We start from the raw sequence: 16533 nt of genomic DNA on the forward strand, positions 1-16533 counted from the left end.
CGCCAGCGACGTGTGCTGGCGTCACCCCGGCTTCTGACCCAGTCTGCCTGGGCCTCTCGAATCCCCACCAGGACCTGTTAACCCCGCTTGGTGGACGAGGAAACCGAGGCTCCGAGCGCGCCGGGGACGCTCGCCGGAGCTGCCTCGCTGGGCTGGGGTTCCGACTCCAGTCCGCCGTCCAACCCCCATCGCTGGGCACAGGCTCCTTGAGGTCAGGGCTTGTCCGTCCACTGCGAGCTCAGGGCTGCCAGGCCCGCAGCAGCCGCTTCAGACGTCTGCCAAGCGCCGCACAGCCCTGACACTCAGCGGGTCCGCACCGGTCCCGCGCACCCGCCCGGTCCATCCTTATGTGTGACCCTGCACCCCACGGTGAAATGTTGTGGGCGTCACCCCTGCCCGTGACCTGGATGAGTCCTTTCACCCTGTGAGCCTCGGTCTCCTCATTCTCAAAGCTGAGCCTGAGCCCTCGTGAGCCGTTAAATGTGCAAAAACTTCAGACGCCCAGATGCCTGTGCCCGTGCGGGTCAGGGATGGCGCTCAGGCCGAGGGCGCCGGTGGCTGGTGGCAGGCGCTCCTCCCAGCACCACGGAGAGCCGAGGCTGTCTCCCCGCCTGACCCCGCCTTTGGGGGGCCCAGCTCAGGTGTGGCTGGGAAGTGGGGGAGAGGATGGAGCCCGGCCCCTTTGCATGTGTGATTTAAGCCCCACACACCGAGTGATGCCAGCACTCCGTTATACAGAAGACGGGACAACTGATGCCCAGGAGGCAGTCCTCTGCCCGAGGTCCCACGGCTAAGAAGCTGCCCAGAAAGGAGTCGCCCCAGCGGAACGGACCTCCCCGTCCCTTTGCCAGAATCCCGCCCATCCCGCCCATCCCGCCCGATCAGAGTCACGAGGGGGAGGTTCAAAGAGCCAGGAGAGCCCAGAGCAGATTTATTTTCCTTTTTAAGTTGTGTGCAGGGTACATTACAGTCAGGAGTGCTCAACGTTCCCCGGGAGGTCAGAGGTTATTGCAGTTGTGCCCAATGGCTCTGATGTGGAAGGAAAACTTCTAGAAAGCTTCCTGTGTTCAGAGAAAGGCTCATCGTTTGAAGTCGTGGGGGTCTGCCCTGCAGAGGGGTGCCTGGGGGTCGGAGCAGGAGAAGGGGTGGGGGAAGGGTGGCCTGGGCGCGGGGGTGCTGAGCTGCCTCCCTACCGGAAGCAGCACACAGGTCACCGGCCAGGACCTGCAGAGGGAACAGCAGAGCCAGGACCACAGGGGGCCTCGGGGCCCTGGCCGCCGGCGCCTCACCCCCGCCGCAGCGCCTGCAGCTGCTGGGCCACCTTCTCCAGCTCCGCCTCGATGGCTGACAGGCTCTCCAGCTCCTGGTCCTGGGGGAGAACGCCAAGGGTTATGCAGGGCCTGGCCCGGGCCGGCATGCTGGAGCGTGCCGCCAGCAGACGGGTGGTGTGGCCAGCAGACGGTGGTGTGGCGAGCCGGGTGGCCTTGGCCATGTGGCTTTGCCTCGGAGCCTCGGAGGCCTCTGTGCACCATGGGGACCGCGATGCCACTGTACCAGGCTGCTCTGAGGAGTATTGTGCAAGAATGTGGGGGAGGGGGGCCCTCACCCCTTTCCCCGCAAACTGTGAAGCTGAAATGAGCGAGGGGCCGTGAGGCGCCTGCCAGCTCCCTCTTCACAGGCAGAGGGAGCCCTGGGCTGCAGGAGAACGGGACCGCTCCGCCCAGCCTGCTGCCTGCTGAATGGCTCCAGGTGGGTGCTCGGAAGACGAAGCCTCCGGTTCAGATTCCGCCCAGCCCCCCGCCCCGGCCTCGGCTCTGAGGATGGCTCCCGGGTGAGCCCAGGCCTGGTTCCTGTCTGCTCCAGGCCTCCTACCTGAGCGGCCAGGGGCCCAGGACAGGGGCTGGACTAGAGGGTGTGAGAACTGCCGATCCGCCTGCCTAGGCTCGGCCTCAGTCCTTGGTCCCAATCAGGGGGCTCGACGGGGTAGTTCAAGGGCACACCCTGTGTAGCCTGGCCGGGTGCCCAACCTCGGGAAGCTTCCAGGGCCCCAAAGCCGGGCCTGATGCCCATGAGACTGTGCCCTCGAACTCAGGGCAGGAGTCAGGGAAGGTCACCCCCTGGCCCTGACTTGGGAGGGGTGGTCTTCCCGGGGCCCGGGGCCTCCTCTAGCTCCAAGGCTGTCGCCAGCCCTGCCAGGGACCCCAGCTCCCACCCCCACTCCTGTGGGGCTGCAGCTCTGCGCCCCATTGAGCTTCTCAAGTAGCCCTGGGCGCGGCCAGGGTTTCAAAGCTCACACGGATTCTGACCGTGACAATGAGGTGAGCAGGAAGGAGCCCTTGCCCCCCAGGGGTACCGATGAGGTTCAGAGGAGAGTGACCTGCCCAAGGTCACACAGCCAGGAGGAGGCAGCACCCACCTGCTTCCCCCTCACCCCCAGCAGGAGGTCCACCTGGCCCTGCTCCGCCCCCTCTGCCTGGACCTGGGAGCAGAGGGTGTGCGTGGGCTGCCTGGGGTCCGGGAGAGGACCCGGCTGGATCCCCACAGGGCTTCCCAGGACACCCCCTGTCCCTCAGTGTCCCGTCCTCATGCCCTCCCAGCTCTAGGCCCAAGGGTGCCCTGGCTTGGGTCCCCTGGGCAGCGAATGGCCCTCCTCAGGCCAGTGCCTGCGGGTCCTTTAGTTTCCCAGCTCTCTCCACCCAAAGCTCCAGCTCCCATCGCCCTGCCCCCACCCCCACAGAGGCCCCGGCTGTTCAGGGCATGGCGCTCAGCACCTTCCCCTCTCCGCTCCGGCGCTGCCCTGAGCACCTCCCACCTCCTGTCTGCCAGCTTCGCTGGGTGCCCCTGTGAGCGGGTTCCCTCGTCTTCCTGCCTGGCCCCTTCCTCCCGCCCCGTCCCGCCTGCCTCGAACCCAGGCCCTGCCGTGTCTCCGGGTTCCTGTCTGAGCGCCTCCATGTCTGGGTGCAGCTGCCCCCTCAGCTGGGCCCGCCCCCCGAGGCCCGCCCCGTACCAACCTCCGGTCTGCGGTTGGCGCTGCCCTCCTCCTCCTTCTTCTCCTCTGGGTAGCTGCGCACCTGGGGGGGCAGGCCCCCCTCGGGGTCCTCCTGGGGGGACGGCCTCCAGCCGCGACGCAGCTGCGGCCCGGGGCCCCCGAAGCCATAGCCCCGGGCGCGGAAGGAGAGCTTCATGGAGCGGTCAGGGTCGTCCTCGTCCTCCCCCTCCAGCCGCTTCTCCGCCGTCAGGTCCTGGGCCAGCTGGTCCATTTTGCTCCATCGCTTGGCGTCCTCCCACTCCTTGGAGAGCCGCTCGTCCTCCGGCTCCGGCGCCCTGCTCTTCCCCGGCGGGAAGAGGCCCCGAGGGGCCCCGGCCATCTCCTCCTCCGGCTGGGACGGCTCCCGGTCCCCCTGCCCCTGGGGGGACTGGGCTTCCTCAGCCCCAGTCTTTCCGGCTCCATCCTTGGACCAACCTGGAGCAGGTGGCGGACAAGAGCAGGAGATGAGGGGGAAATCGTCACCTTCCCGCCCCGCCACCGGGGCCTCTCTGTGGCCCCCTGACCACAGACCCCACCCCGGGTGTTGGCTCAGCCTCTCAGGATTCTCCCTGGAGGGAAAAGCCGTCTTCCCACCAGGCTCTGCCAGACCCCATCAAAGCCCCGAGGCGGGGTTGCCTGCAGCCTGCCTCTCCGTCAGCCCCATCACCCTGGGAGCCCGGGACTCAGGGGCACCTCGCTGGGCAGGAGGAAAGACCTTGACAAGGCCCACAGGGGAGCCAGGGTCTTTCTTAAACCCTGGTTGATGCTGACAACTGTCTCAGAGACGCCTGTTCCCATCGGTCATGCTGTCTCTCTGTTCCCAAAGCCTACCCACCCCCCTGCAAGGCTTACCCACCCCCCACCCCCGCAAAGCCTACCCATCCCCCCTGCAAGGCCTACCCACCCCCCCTGAAAGCCTACCCACTCCCGCTGCAAAGCCCCTCCAGCTTCCTGGGTTGGGAGGGATCTGTGTGGAAGAGTGGAGATGCATGGTTTGGAGTCAGACAAACCTGGGTTGGAATTTCAGATTTTACTACAAATTAGCTGTGTGACCTTAGGCAAATGACTAACCCTCTCTGAGCCTTAGTTTCCCATCTGGAAAATGGACATAATGAGGTGGAATGAGATTATGGATGAGGTTTCCCCCACATACACCCCGTCCCCCTCTCCTACACATTTGGCGAGGCCTCAGACATACGTACTCTCGGCCCTCCGGACCTCCTTGTAGCCAAGGCTTGGGTGGGGGCCAAATGCTTCGGTGGGGTCTTCTTCTTCAGAGAGAACCTTCTCTCCGGCCTCCTCATCGTCATCCTCATCCTCCTCTGCTCTCCGTGCCTGCTGCCCTTGCTCCGCACCCTGGCCCTTCTCTCTGTCCACCAGATCCTGGGAGGGGCCCTCGCTGTCCCCCTCAGCCTGAGGATCTGGGTGTTGCTGGCTGGGGAGGCTGGCTGGGGGGTGGGTGTTGGCGACCTCCTCCACTGGGGCCTGGTTGTCCTCCTCGCCCTTGGACCCCCGCCCAAGTTCCGTGGAGGCCTGGGGCCCGGGTCTGTCCGTGTCTTCGCCATCCTCCTCCACCTCATTAGAATGCCCCCTTTTCTCCGCATCCTTGGAGGACGTCTCCTCTGTCCCTTCTGCAAAAAGAATACAGCAAAGTCGGGCCCCAAGGACCAGGCCGCACCCAGGGTCTCCCCGGAGCCCCGTTTCAGGTCTTAGTCACTGCATCCCTTCGATTCCAACGAGTCCAGCCCGAGACACCCATGACAGTCAGGGTTACCCTCTCCGCGTCTGGCTTCCACCTGAGCACAAATGAATTGTTTCTTTGTAATTCTACCTCTTAAAGAAGGAGGTGATTTAAAAAAATAAAGACCTCGGAAATGACCCTAGAAGGCAGAGCCTGAATGGAAAATTCGGACATCAGCTGAACTGCTGTGTGATCGTGGGCAAGCCCCTTAACCTCTCTGCGTAAGAGGCACCATCACTGTGACGGCATTGCTCCCTCCACGCGGGACGGTGTTGAGCATCCTGCGAAAGCGCTCATTCTCCAACAGCTGTCGTTTTCATCAAGAGGGGTTTTCTGGCGGTTGCTCTGAAGACAGCCTTTCACTAGCAGAAGCCCCGCCCGTCACGAGAATGGCTACCATGGCACAAGCACGACCTCGGCCATCCCACCATCTGGCGCCAGGACTCGTGGCGAAAGTGCTCCCGTGCTGCTTACAGAAGCTCACACGGATCCTCACAGGCGAGGAGGCCAGGAGTGCTCCTTAAGTCTGTGGGCGGCAGCGCTGAGCCCCCCGTCAGCCCCATCTCCCGGTGCCGAGTACAGTACAGGTGCTCTTTGCGCTGACACGGCTGCTTCCCTTATTGAACACACACACACACACACACACACACACACACACACACACACTACACTATTGCTCCTCCCACAGCCCATGGCAGGCACCCATAGCCATCCCATGGAGCCTGCATGTGGGAGTCCATGCCATGCCCCAAGCCAGCAGCCGCTGTGGAGATGGCCCTGGCCATGAGGGGACGCCTGGCCCCACCAGCAGGCTTTCCGAGGGGAGGCCCCTGAGAACCCGGCTCCTGGAAACGGGCCTCATTCACCGCCTTCCACATGCGAAGGGCAGGGCCTGGTGGGGCAGCTTGTGGGTGTCTGCAGGGAGGGGGATGAGTCAGAGATCCCCTTGACCTACACTGGGATCTCTCTGACCCCTAAAAGCTCTCTGGTTTCCAGAAAGAGGGTTCATTTGGTTGGACCGTTGTCCCATACACTGAAAGGTGGTGGGTTTGCTTCTCGGTCAGAGCATATTCCCAGGTTTCGGGGTTCGATTCCTGCTCTCTCTCTCCCCACCCCTTCCTCTTCTAAAAAAAAAAAAAATCAATGATGAACATATCCTCAAGTGAGGAGTAAAGAGAGAGCAGATCCAGGTTCACTCAGTGTTTCGAACCTACTCCTCTGGGATCCTCCTGCACTTGGCGACACTAAGGCACCACCGGCTCCCGGGAGGCCGTGTGCTCGGGGCAGGCGCCCTGCTGCAGTGGCCACGGGAAAGCCAGTCAAAGCGGCTCACCTGCCGGGCCGGACACTTCCTGCTCTGAGTGTGGGCCTCTGGTGGGCAGATGGGACCGACGGAGGGCTTCGGAGTGAGGCAGACGCAGACTCACAGGTGCAGTGATGCCTCGGATGAGGGGCTTAACCTCTCTGGGCCTCATTTGTAAATGGAAGGAAATAACAGCCACCTTCCAGGGCGTAAAGAAGGGCTCCTGCCTCCGGGACCCTCCATCTACCATGGCTGCTGCTACTATCCCCTCCCTCCCTCCCCCGCTCTCTGGCCGACTGGCCAGCACTGACCCTTCAGCGCGGCCTGGTCGTTCTGCTGCCCAAGAACCTCTGAGAGTTCATCCTCAAAACTGCCGTGTTTCTTCTGCTGACGTGCCCTCTCCTTGGCACCTGGTGGGAGAAAAAAGTCCCATTTGGTCTGAGCAGGAACATCTGTCTGTGAAAGGGAAGGCCTCCATTTGCTCATCTGTGCACTGGGCGCATCACATTCCAGGCCGGCCCAACGAGAGGCAGAGAGGATTGGCTGCCCCTGTCCCCTCCCAGCCGGGGCCCAGCTGGTGGCCATACCACCTCCAGACTCAGTTTCTCACCCAGGAAATGAGAACAAGCCTGCCTGCTGCCTCACAGAGCAGCCAAGACTCAGATGGAGCAGAGGGTCCCACGGGCGGAGGCAAAGAGTGGGCCCCTCGGGACCTGGCTGGGAGCTAGGCAGCCCTGCAGCGGGTGGCAATGGTGACGGTTACCCTCATGGGGGCTCTTGGTTCAGGCAAACCCTGCTCACCCTGGACCCCTGAGTCCAGACACTTGGGAGAAAGCCCAACACATGCCCAAGTCCAAGCCCAGGACGGGCACCTGCTGCCATGAGCCACACCCTCTATCCCTGCATCAGCCGAGGCTGCAGCCCGGGCCTGGGACTGTCCCCTCCTGTGCCTGGTTCCTGACCGTGGCCCCTTGCCCAGACCAACTGCAGCTGGCACTGATTTTCCCCCCAGGATGGGAGCTTCTGGAATGGCCATAGGAGCCTGGCCCAGTGGTTGTGGGCAAGGGAGTGTGCCCAGAGGAAAGAGATCCTCTTTGCCACCCAATCTCGAAAGTACGGCTGAACTGTAGAGACGGGGCGGTATTAGGAGAGCGGTCTCTGGTCTTGGCATGTCCCTATCTCACTGTGTGACCGTGGGCAAGACTCTCAACCTCTCTGGGCCTTGATCTCTCCCACTGTATCGCGCCGACTTGACCAGGTGGCATGGAGGACCCCACCGTTCCACGCTCTGGTTGAACAGAAACAGCTGCTGATCAGAGAGAAACAGGACCTTCCGCCTGACTCCCTGACTCCCAGTCGCTGGAACTGACCCAGATGCGTGCGGTGGCTGGAAGTACCTTGGAGAGCAAGGTCTTGGAGCTCTTTCAGCAAGTTCTGGTGTCGCAGGATTGAGAGGATCCGCTCATCTGCAAGGAAGGAGGGTGTTACGGGCCACGGCCAGAGGGTGGCCGAGGGAGAGATTGCCATCAGCAGTTCCAGCTGAGCACAGGGACTTCACTCTGGAAACTCAATGCCTGGGTGGCAGCGGCAAGATTGGGTCTTGCGATAACACTTTTGAAATGCCCCCTCTCCCAGGTGCCGATCAGTTTTCTACCACAGCAGAAAGGTCAGCCACTGTCCCGGCACCCAGACCCTGGCCCAGGGAGGGCAGCCCCGAGGTGCGGAACCCGCCTCCATGCCTGGGCTCGCGCTGGCCGATCCCCCTGAGTGCCCTTTCTTCATTTTTCTACCTATTGGTTTCCAACTTTTCTCTTCACTGCCAACCCCAATGCTAATGTTGGCTCCATCCAACAGCTGCTCAAAACGTGACTGCCTGCTTAGCAAAGCTTTCCCCTCATGCCCACCCGCAATGCTCCTTTTCTCATCACATATCTATAAGGTCTGCCAGGTGCCAGCAGCTGTTCTTGGCACAGGGGATACAGCACACAAAATCCTTGTCTGCAGGGAGCTCGCATTTTGATGGTTGCTGTTCCAGCCCTGGTTTCATTCTGCGCAGAGTCCTAGCTGTGTTCCTATTTGTCTCTCTGCCCATCTGTACGCTCCAGGAGTACAGGGCCCAGACCTCCTGCATCTCCCTGTACCACTCAGGCTGCAGCACAGGCCTGGGCGAGGCTGGCACTGTCAGGGACAGTTGAGTTAAATCACTGAATTCCATCAAGAGCCACACACCCCTGTCCTAGCCTTCCAGCCCAGCAGGCAGCAGCCCCTCCCCCCAGCCTGGCCCATACCTCCTCGGAGTGTCTCAAAGCACTCCTGGCTCACAGGCATGGGGCTGGGCTTGGACAGCGTGTCAGAGATGACCTCCACGATGCACTTCATCACCTGGAAAGACAGTGGGGCGGCTGGGGTGGGTTGGGACATGGGGCTCAGCCCCTAAGGCTCCAGGGCAGATTTCTAATGAGGACATAAGGGCATTTGCTCTTGTCTTTGAGAGTCCATGGCTGCCTGGCTCAGGGTCACGGCTCTGCTTTCTCAGACAACAATAGTCATGATAAGAGAAAACCCTTATATGGTACCAAGGCGCCAGGCACTCCAATCTCCAGGCCAGCAGGTGCCCCTCTAAGTGGGGTGGGTACCTGGGCCTTCTCATCTCCAGGGGTTTCTCTAATGATGGGGAAGCTGCTCCCGGGCATCAGACATCTGTTCTGCAAAAGCATCTCAGTCTTGCAGATGCCCAAACAACCAGCTATGTCCAGGGAGCCTTTCTAGACCACCTAGAGGAGAACAAAGACCTTCCCTGGCTCTACCCTGGCTGGAAATGGGACTTGGACGACTGTCCCCCAACATCCACAGTGCTGTCACACGCAGGGAGTGACAGCCTCATCGTCTGGCTCCACATTCACCCAGGGACGAGTCTGCTGGCTGGAGGTGGGCACACATTGGCTGTCTCTGGTGCCCATCGCAGGCCAACAGCAGCCCTCTCTCTCTGAAAGGTGCTGTGGATAACTGGGTACCTGATAAATGCATATTGGAGGATGGTACCAACTCTAGTGTGGTGTCCCAGCTGTTACCTTGGGAATGACCTCTCTGGGCCTCAGTTTCCTCACTTGTGAAGTGGGAGCGAGAAGAACCTCGCAACTCCCCTCCCAGGGTGACAAGGCACCGACGGGAAAACACTCTATAAGCGTGAAGTGCCACACACACACCTAGGGAGAGATACACAACTCCCAACCTGCTTCAGCTGGCTAGAGCCGGGGTGGGGGTGGGGGGCAGGAGGTGTCAGACAGGCGTCAGGCAATGCTGGTCAGGAGAGAGGGAGTGGAAGGCTGTGTCTACGGGATACCAAGGCAACCTGTCCAAGGATCCAGGGCGGCAAGCTGGCAAACAGGCTGTGCAGCTGTCAGCATCCTGGGGATGGAACATTCAGGTCTTTATCAGCTGTTCTGGTGCCCCTGACCCCAGGCTCCTGAGTGCAATACAGTGACCTGAATGTCTCCCAGGAGAGACCTGGCAACGAGGGCCCTTCAGCCTGTGCCTTGCATGTCCCTGCTACCCCAGACCTTGCACTGGGAATAGCAGATAGCCAAGAGATCGTGAGAACAGACTCTGAGAGAGAGAAACTGGGTCTGGATCCCAGGAGCAATGGGGAGATTAAGAAGGGGAGCTCTAGAAATAACAGCGCCCATTTACTGAGGACCTACTGTGTGCCAGGCACCTCACCTCTGATTCCTAGTCCTCACAACTCCCCACAAGGGAAATATTACAGATGGGAAAGGGGGAAGCTCAGAGACGTTAAGGGATTTCCCCAAAACCTCACAGCCAAAATGAGTGGAAGAGGTTTACTACAGGCCCGTCTGCCACTGAAGAATAGGAAACACGATTGAGCAAATGGATGCTTTGTGTTCTAGCCATCGCCTCCCTGGAATGGAAGACAGCAGCTCCTGGAAAGGTGGGAAGCAGACATGTACTGACTCTCAGGTGGACGTATCCGCGAGCACCAGAGCCTGGACAACAGCCCCAGATCAGACATGAATGAATTCCAAGTGTACACCCAACACGAAGTGTCTCTTGCTGGCTACAGAGCCTCCATCAGCGTCTCCTAAGTCTCTTTCCTGAGTGACATCCACCATCAGCCCTAACTGGCTGGGACCCGGGGTGCAGAAGCCATAACCAAGAATGTTTTCATTGTGGCCCTTTGGGAGACCCAAGGCTTGAGTGCCTGTGGGGTGGGGTGTGTTGCTGGCAGAGCCCCTGGGGGGAGGGGAAAAGAGAGCGGCTCCCTCATGTGTGTAGACAACCACAACCACAGAACAGAGAAGCCACCCCCAGCAGCCCTCGGTGGGTCTGCCAGATTCGGGATGCTCGACGGTGGGTCTGGCACCCCAGCCCAGCAGGCAAGACACGGGCCCCATTGGGCTGCAGACTCAGCTCCGAGGAAGCTGGGGCGGCAGGGCCATGGGCAGTCTTTGATCTCTTCTTTTGCAAGCTGTCCCCAGGCTCAGCAGCCGCAGTGCTGGCTCTTGGCTTTCTGCCAACTCACTTCTGCAGCTGCCCAAGCACTGGCTGTAAGGTGTCCCTTGGAGCCTCCTACCCCCTCCTGGGGCATCCCCACACCCCTCTTACCTCGGTGTCCCTTTTATTCATCGGGCTGTTCACAGGGAGGGCAGTGACTGGGAAGAAAGAGAGAGAGCTGGGGTCACCCCTCTGTTCTGAGGGGAGAGCCAGTCCTTGGCCAGGTTCCTCAGGGGCCCAGCCACCCCATTGCTCCCCTTACAACTGCCCCCACCCAAATGAGACGCTGGGGCTGATTTTGTTTCCCTTCCCTGGCAGCTGCCCCATGAGGGTGTCTCCCAGAGGCTGCACAGAGAGCCTTAGCCCTTCCCTTTGGGAAAGCGGCTCTGAACGGGGTGTGGGAGCTGAAGGCGAGTGTGAAAACAAGGCTCAGGGCTGAAGGGCTTGGGCGGGAGGAGAATGCAGGGAGAGGTGGAGAGACGCAGCAGCGAGGGAAGAGAGATGGAGGAGGAGGAGTGTGAGATGACGCTGAGAGGAAGAAGTCAAGGGCAGGAAGACTGAGAGCGGGAGGATGGAAGAGGGAGAGAGGCAGAGCCCGCGGCAGCCCTCCCATCTCCCCCGGTGACCTTGGCCAGGCCGGGCGCGGAGCCGGATGCAGCCCGGACGCCCAGCCCAGGTACGGGCGGGGGCACCTGGGGCTGGCCTCACGGAGTGGGGAGTTCAGCCCGAAGAGCCGGGTCTGCGGGCTCGGGCCCAGGCCACTTAGCGGGTCGGGAGGGAGGCGGGGCGCTGTCCGCGGTGCTGAAACTCGCCGCGCGTAGGGGAGGGACCGAGGGGCGCGGGCGCTGCGCGGAGCCTGGACGCAGGGCAGGCAGGGCCAGAGCGAGAGGGGCGCCCAGGACTCTCCCCCACACTCCGCTCACCTTGCCCGGCGCAGAGCAGAAGCGCCAGGACCGCCGCGGAGCGCATGGCGAACCCGGGACGCCGAGCACGGTGGGCACCTGGGCGCGGGGTGGTTGGACGGGCGGTGCGGGACGGGCTACCGCAGGCGCTAGAGCGGGGATGGGGGTCGCAGAGTCTGTGTGCGTCCGTCTGTCGGTCCACCCACCAGCCTCCCTGCACAGAGTTCCGACACTGCAGTAGCAACAGCAGAGGCGTGCTCGCCTGCTACCGCTTATATACCCCCACCCCGGAAATGACGTCATCGGACCGCCCTGCCCCTTGCTCCACCCTCCGGGGGGCCGTCCGCAGTTCGTTCCCCCCCCATCCTCACCCCTGGGGCCCACGCTGCTCACAGGTAGTAAGTCTGGCTACGAGGCAGGCACCTGGCTTCCAGGAGTTGGCTGGGGGACTTGGCTGATTCACCACCACTCGAGGCTCCACCGAGTGGCGGTGTGTCTTGGGCAAGAGACTCCTGGTCTCTGGGCCTCGTGCTCCTCCACTGAGAGCCGAGGTCCCAGCCAGTCCTCGCACAGCAGCCATCCTTCCTCCACCAGGCTGCAGGACCCCTGTCTGAGTCGGGCCTCTCTCTCTGGCAGCCCAATAGTGTGCCTTCATGACTTGTCATTGTACCAGATAGCTATACATTTATTTGAATAACATTTTGTCTGCATTGCTTACACAGTGCTCAGCACGGTACCCGGCACAGAGGAACGCATTGAATGGATAATGTTGAATATACTGAATGGAGTTCAACCCAGCTCTCCTGGGGGTGGCGAGGGACCTTGTAACGTCTGCTCAGTGGCCCCGATCAACCCCTTAAGGACAGTGATGGCGAACCTATGACACGCGTGTCAGAGGTGACACACGAACTCATTTTTTTGGTTGATTTTTCTTTGTTAAATGGCATTTAAATATAGAAAATAAATATCAAAAATATAAGTCTTTGTTTTACTATGGTTGTAAATATCAAAAAATTCCTATATGTGACACAGCACCAGCGTTAAGTTAGGGTTTTTCAAAATGCTGACACGCGGAGCTCAAAAGGTTCGCCATCACTGCCCTAGGACCACCTTCTTGCCGCTGTGACCCATCCTGTGTTTGAGAACAGCTCTGGCCTCTTCCGAGTGTTCTCAAAACCCGAGTGTTTTGCGTAAGGTTGGTTCCCTGGTTGTTTCCCTCTGCCCTCGAGCCCTCGTGCTCGGCCACATGTTTAAGGCGCTGGATGGTCACTGCCCCACAAGGGAAGAAAGCTGAACCACTTTCCAAGGGAGTGGGCCTTCCTTGTGGAAACTTCCAGAGCCGCTGCCAGCCTCCAGGAACGCCTGTTCTCCAAGGGCCTGACCCTGTTTCTCAGGAGACTGAGCACAATCAGCCAGCAAAAATGTCCCAAACCAGGCTTTGTAAGTGACATTGCCACTCACTAGCATTTGCACTGTGCGTCATAGCTCTTCAGAATGGCCCATCGCTGATGCCTTACAGCACCCCGGGCCTAAGTCAGACAGGCATTTGACTTCTTTGCACATTTTCAAACTGCAGAGACCCAGGAAGTTGGAGTGAGCACCATGGCAAGTGAATGGGAAAGTTGGACGTAGAGCTTGTCTTGCCCAAATGCCCCATGTGTCCCGCCGTCTCATGAGTTCTCACATGCCATTCCCCCTCCCTGGAAGGCCTCCTATTACCATCCCACTCCCTCCCCTGTGGCCTGGCCACTTCCATACCTTTTCAGTCCTGAGGTAACTGCCTCCTTTTCTTGCCTCCACAACACTTCTTTGAGCATTTGTCACAGAAGATTGAAAACATTTGCCTTTAGGCCCTGACCAGGTAGCTCAGTTGGTTAGCAGTGGTCGGCAAACTGCGGCTCGCGAGCCACATGTGGCTCTTGGCCCCTTGAGTGTGGCTCTTCCTAAGCCTTAGGAGCACCCTAATTAAATTAATAACAATGTACCTACCTGTATAGTTTAAGTTTTAAAAATTTGGCTCTCAAAAGAAATTTCAATCGTTGTACTGTTGATATTTGGCTCTGTTGACTAATGAGTTTGCCGACCACTGGGTTAGAGCATCGATCTGCTATACCAAGGTTGCCAGTTTGATCCCCCATCAGGGCACGTACAAGAAGCAACTGATGAATGCATAAATAAGTGGAACAACAAATTAATGTTTCTCTTTCTCTCTCAAATTAGTAAGTAAATAAAGAGAAAATATTTGCCTTTATCTCATTACACTTTTTTTCCTTAGTGTTTGTTCTGCATCCTTTCCATTTTGGGACTTTGGTTCCTGGCATAGTGCTGGGCACATGGTGGGCACAATGGAAAAAGAAAACAAAAGAAGGAAGAAAGTCACAGCCCTTGACCCCATCTTTGGGCTGGACCAGTTAGGTAAGGATAAGCTTCTGGGACAAAAACCCCTAAAACACAGAGGGATAAGATGGGTCTTATTTCTCTGCCACACAGCAGCCACGAAGTGAATAGTGAGACTCGCTCATGGGGTGGCTCCACATGAGACTGCCATCTTTGATACCAAGGCAGCTACTCTAGTCACCACCATGTATCATCATCACGTAGGGACAAGGGGTGGATGGAGGCCAAGCAGCTTCTTTGTAAGGATATGATGCAGAACTTGCATGTATCGCTTCTCCCGTGGGTTAGCACTCAGGCACGGGACACACGCATTTGTAAGGGAGGCAGGGCAGCCGCTGTGGGGGTTCTGCTTACTAAAGGAGGGGGATACTGGAGGACAATGACCACTCTCTCCTCCACAACCCCTGGGGCTGATGACAGTAACTAACCTCACGGAAAACTTCCTGTGAACCTGGCACTGTTCTGAGAGTTTGCATCGGCCCTATGAGAGAGGTGCCGTCATCGCACTGTTGACAGGTGGCGTTCTGCAAGAGGATGGAGCCCAGACGCCCAAAGGCACTCACCGTAGGCAATGAACCAGTGTCTCCTGCATGCATCTAGAATGGCGCTCCCTGTGCACCACCCTTGGGAGAACTGACGAAGTTGCCTCTCAGATCATCGCTGTTGTCTGGTTCTGACGGGGAACCGTGTATGGAGCTGCTGATGGGCACATTGTAAGGAGCCAGGCCCTGGGTTCGAGTCTTGTCTTTGTTTGGGTTCTCCAAAAGCAGGTGCCAAGACAAGGATTTGGGGGTGCAACGAGTTCATTTGGAAGTGATTCCAGGAAGCACAATAAGGAAGTAGGAAGTGGGGCAAGGAAAAGAGAAGAGCCATTGGAGGTTGTGCTGATGATGGAGTCACCTCTGAGGGCAGCACCTCAGAACTGTGCCAATGGGGTGAGCAAGCTGAGTACCTCCCTTCACTGGGGGTCTCTCCTGGAGGCTCGATTTACCAGCACTCTGCTCTGCTCTGCTCTGGGAAAGGGCCAAGCTGACTCCCAGGGCCAGAGAACACCCTTGGGCAGAGAACACCGGAAGCTGTCGGTGTGTATGGGCACTGTCTACAGGTGACCTCTCAGGTGGCCGGGGGCCTAGGTGGGGCTCTGACATCTGCTGCAGCGCTCTAGACGTGCTGTTTCATTTCACGTTTACGACAAGCCTATGGCTAAGTTATTAACATTTCTGTTTGTCATACGCAGAAGCCACACCTCAGACAGATGGAGTAACTCTCCCAGGGTCACACAGCTGGGAAATGGTGGGGTCCGGGGGCCAGTCATCTGTCTTGTGTCCCTCCACACTCCCCTTCCCAGGGCCAGAGGCCTCTATCAGCCTAATGTTTTAACTGGGCCTCATCAGCACCCCCCACCAAAAGCTCCTACCTACAGCGTTAGGGGGGCTTCTCATTCTGAGAAAGTGCATGTGTTTTCCAGTCTTACTCAGGTGGATGAAGTGTGGAGAAAAGCTATTTTTATTACTCTAAGTCTACACCTGCCATCTCCAATAAGGCCATATCCTTGCTTTGTATATGCAAGAACTTGGGACATTATCTAGCCCCATTGCTTTTCAGGTCGCTGCCCCCACACTCCTCTTACCTTGATATTCTGGAGCTGCCCCTGGTTGCCACAGGGACCTCTCGTTTGGAGCACATGGTCAGGTCCTTGCTCACCCGCCCCCCTCCCGCCCCCGACAAATTTCCTTACGGGGAATCACTCCTACTGAAACGCAAAGGCCTGGGAAAGAAAGCCAAGGCGTGGCTAACTCCGAATTCCTTCTGCAGGAGGAGGGACCCAGAGAGGAGTAAGGTCTGCTCTGCAGATGGCTTAGCTGCTCGTCTTGCAGTCATGTTAGCTGCCAAGGGACCCGCAGGTCCCAACCTTCGCACTGCCCACTGGGTCCCCAAGATATGCTGCCAAACTCTGACCCATGCACACGACCTATGGTTATCGCTATGTATATATATATATCCTGCCTTGGTTTTGTATGTCACATGAAGCATTGAGCTGGGTGGGTGGTGGAGCTGGAGCATAGCTCACTGAGAGGAGGAGATGGGAGAAAGCAAGGTCAGGAGCTCTTTGCATTGAGTGTGCGGAGGGCATGTGGGTTAGTCGACTCCACCTTCATCCCAACTCTCTTGTGGGCAGAAATAGGAAAGCTGAAAACTACATTTCCCAGACGTCCTTGCAGATAAGGACCCGGTTGTGATTTAGGTTCTACCAATCAGAGGAGCAGGAACTGGATTTGGAGTTGTGTGGAGAGAGAAAGAGAGAGAGAGGGAGAGAGAGAGAATGCAGAGCCACCCTGTTGCCGTGTGGGTTGTGGATGGGACAGGGTGGGTGGCTCTGGGGACCGCCGTGGCGCCAGCTCCCCACAGCTCCCGTGGCAGCGCAGTTCTGACTTGGTTTTGCGAGTGGTTTCTGGAAACACCCTTTAGAGTCGGCTTCTTCAGTTCTTCCCGTGATTCTGAAAATCACTTAATATCCTGTTTTCTGAACTGAACCCCAATTGAAACAGGGAAATGGCCAGTCAGGGCAGCGAGCAGTTCTGACAACAAGTAGCAACACTGGCGTGGAGGGCGGCCGGTGAGTGGGTGCTGACGGTGGGTGTAGCCCCTT

General features: G+C 58.9%; 2 protein-coding genes across 2 annotated transcripts in view; one reads left to right on the forward strand and one right to left on the reverse strand.

Annotated features, from left to right (window-relative positions):
- LGMN (legumain) overlaps nucleotides 1-16533 on the forward strand; it is a 254837-nt gene that overhangs the window by 97319 nt on the left and 140985 nt on the right. The gene's annotated exons all lie outside the window — the stretch shown is intronic.
- On the reverse strand, nucleotides 912-11750 carry CHGA (chromogranin A). The gene is made up of 8 exons (XM_059687510.1): nucleotides 11508-11750; nucleotides 10696-10742; nucleotides 8361-8454; nucleotides 7470-7538; nucleotides 6384-6482; nucleotides 4231-4659; nucleotides 3012-3463; nucleotides 912-1369 (listed from the first exon to the last, which is right to left on the reverse strand). Exons 1-8 carry the CDS (start codon nucleotides 11551-11553, stop codon nucleotides 1286-1288), a joined length of 1320 nt encoding a protein of 439 aa, XP_059543493.1. The 5' UTR covers nucleotides 11554-11750; the 3' UTR covers nucleotides 912-1285.

The sequence above is a fragment of the Myotis daubentonii genome, chromosome 1 (genome assembly GCF_963259705.1).
Source record: "Myotis daubentonii chromosome 1, mMyoDau2.1, whole genome shotgun sequence".
NCBI lineage: Eukaryota > Metazoa > Chordata > Mammalia > Chiroptera > Vespertilionidae > Myotis > Myotis daubentonii.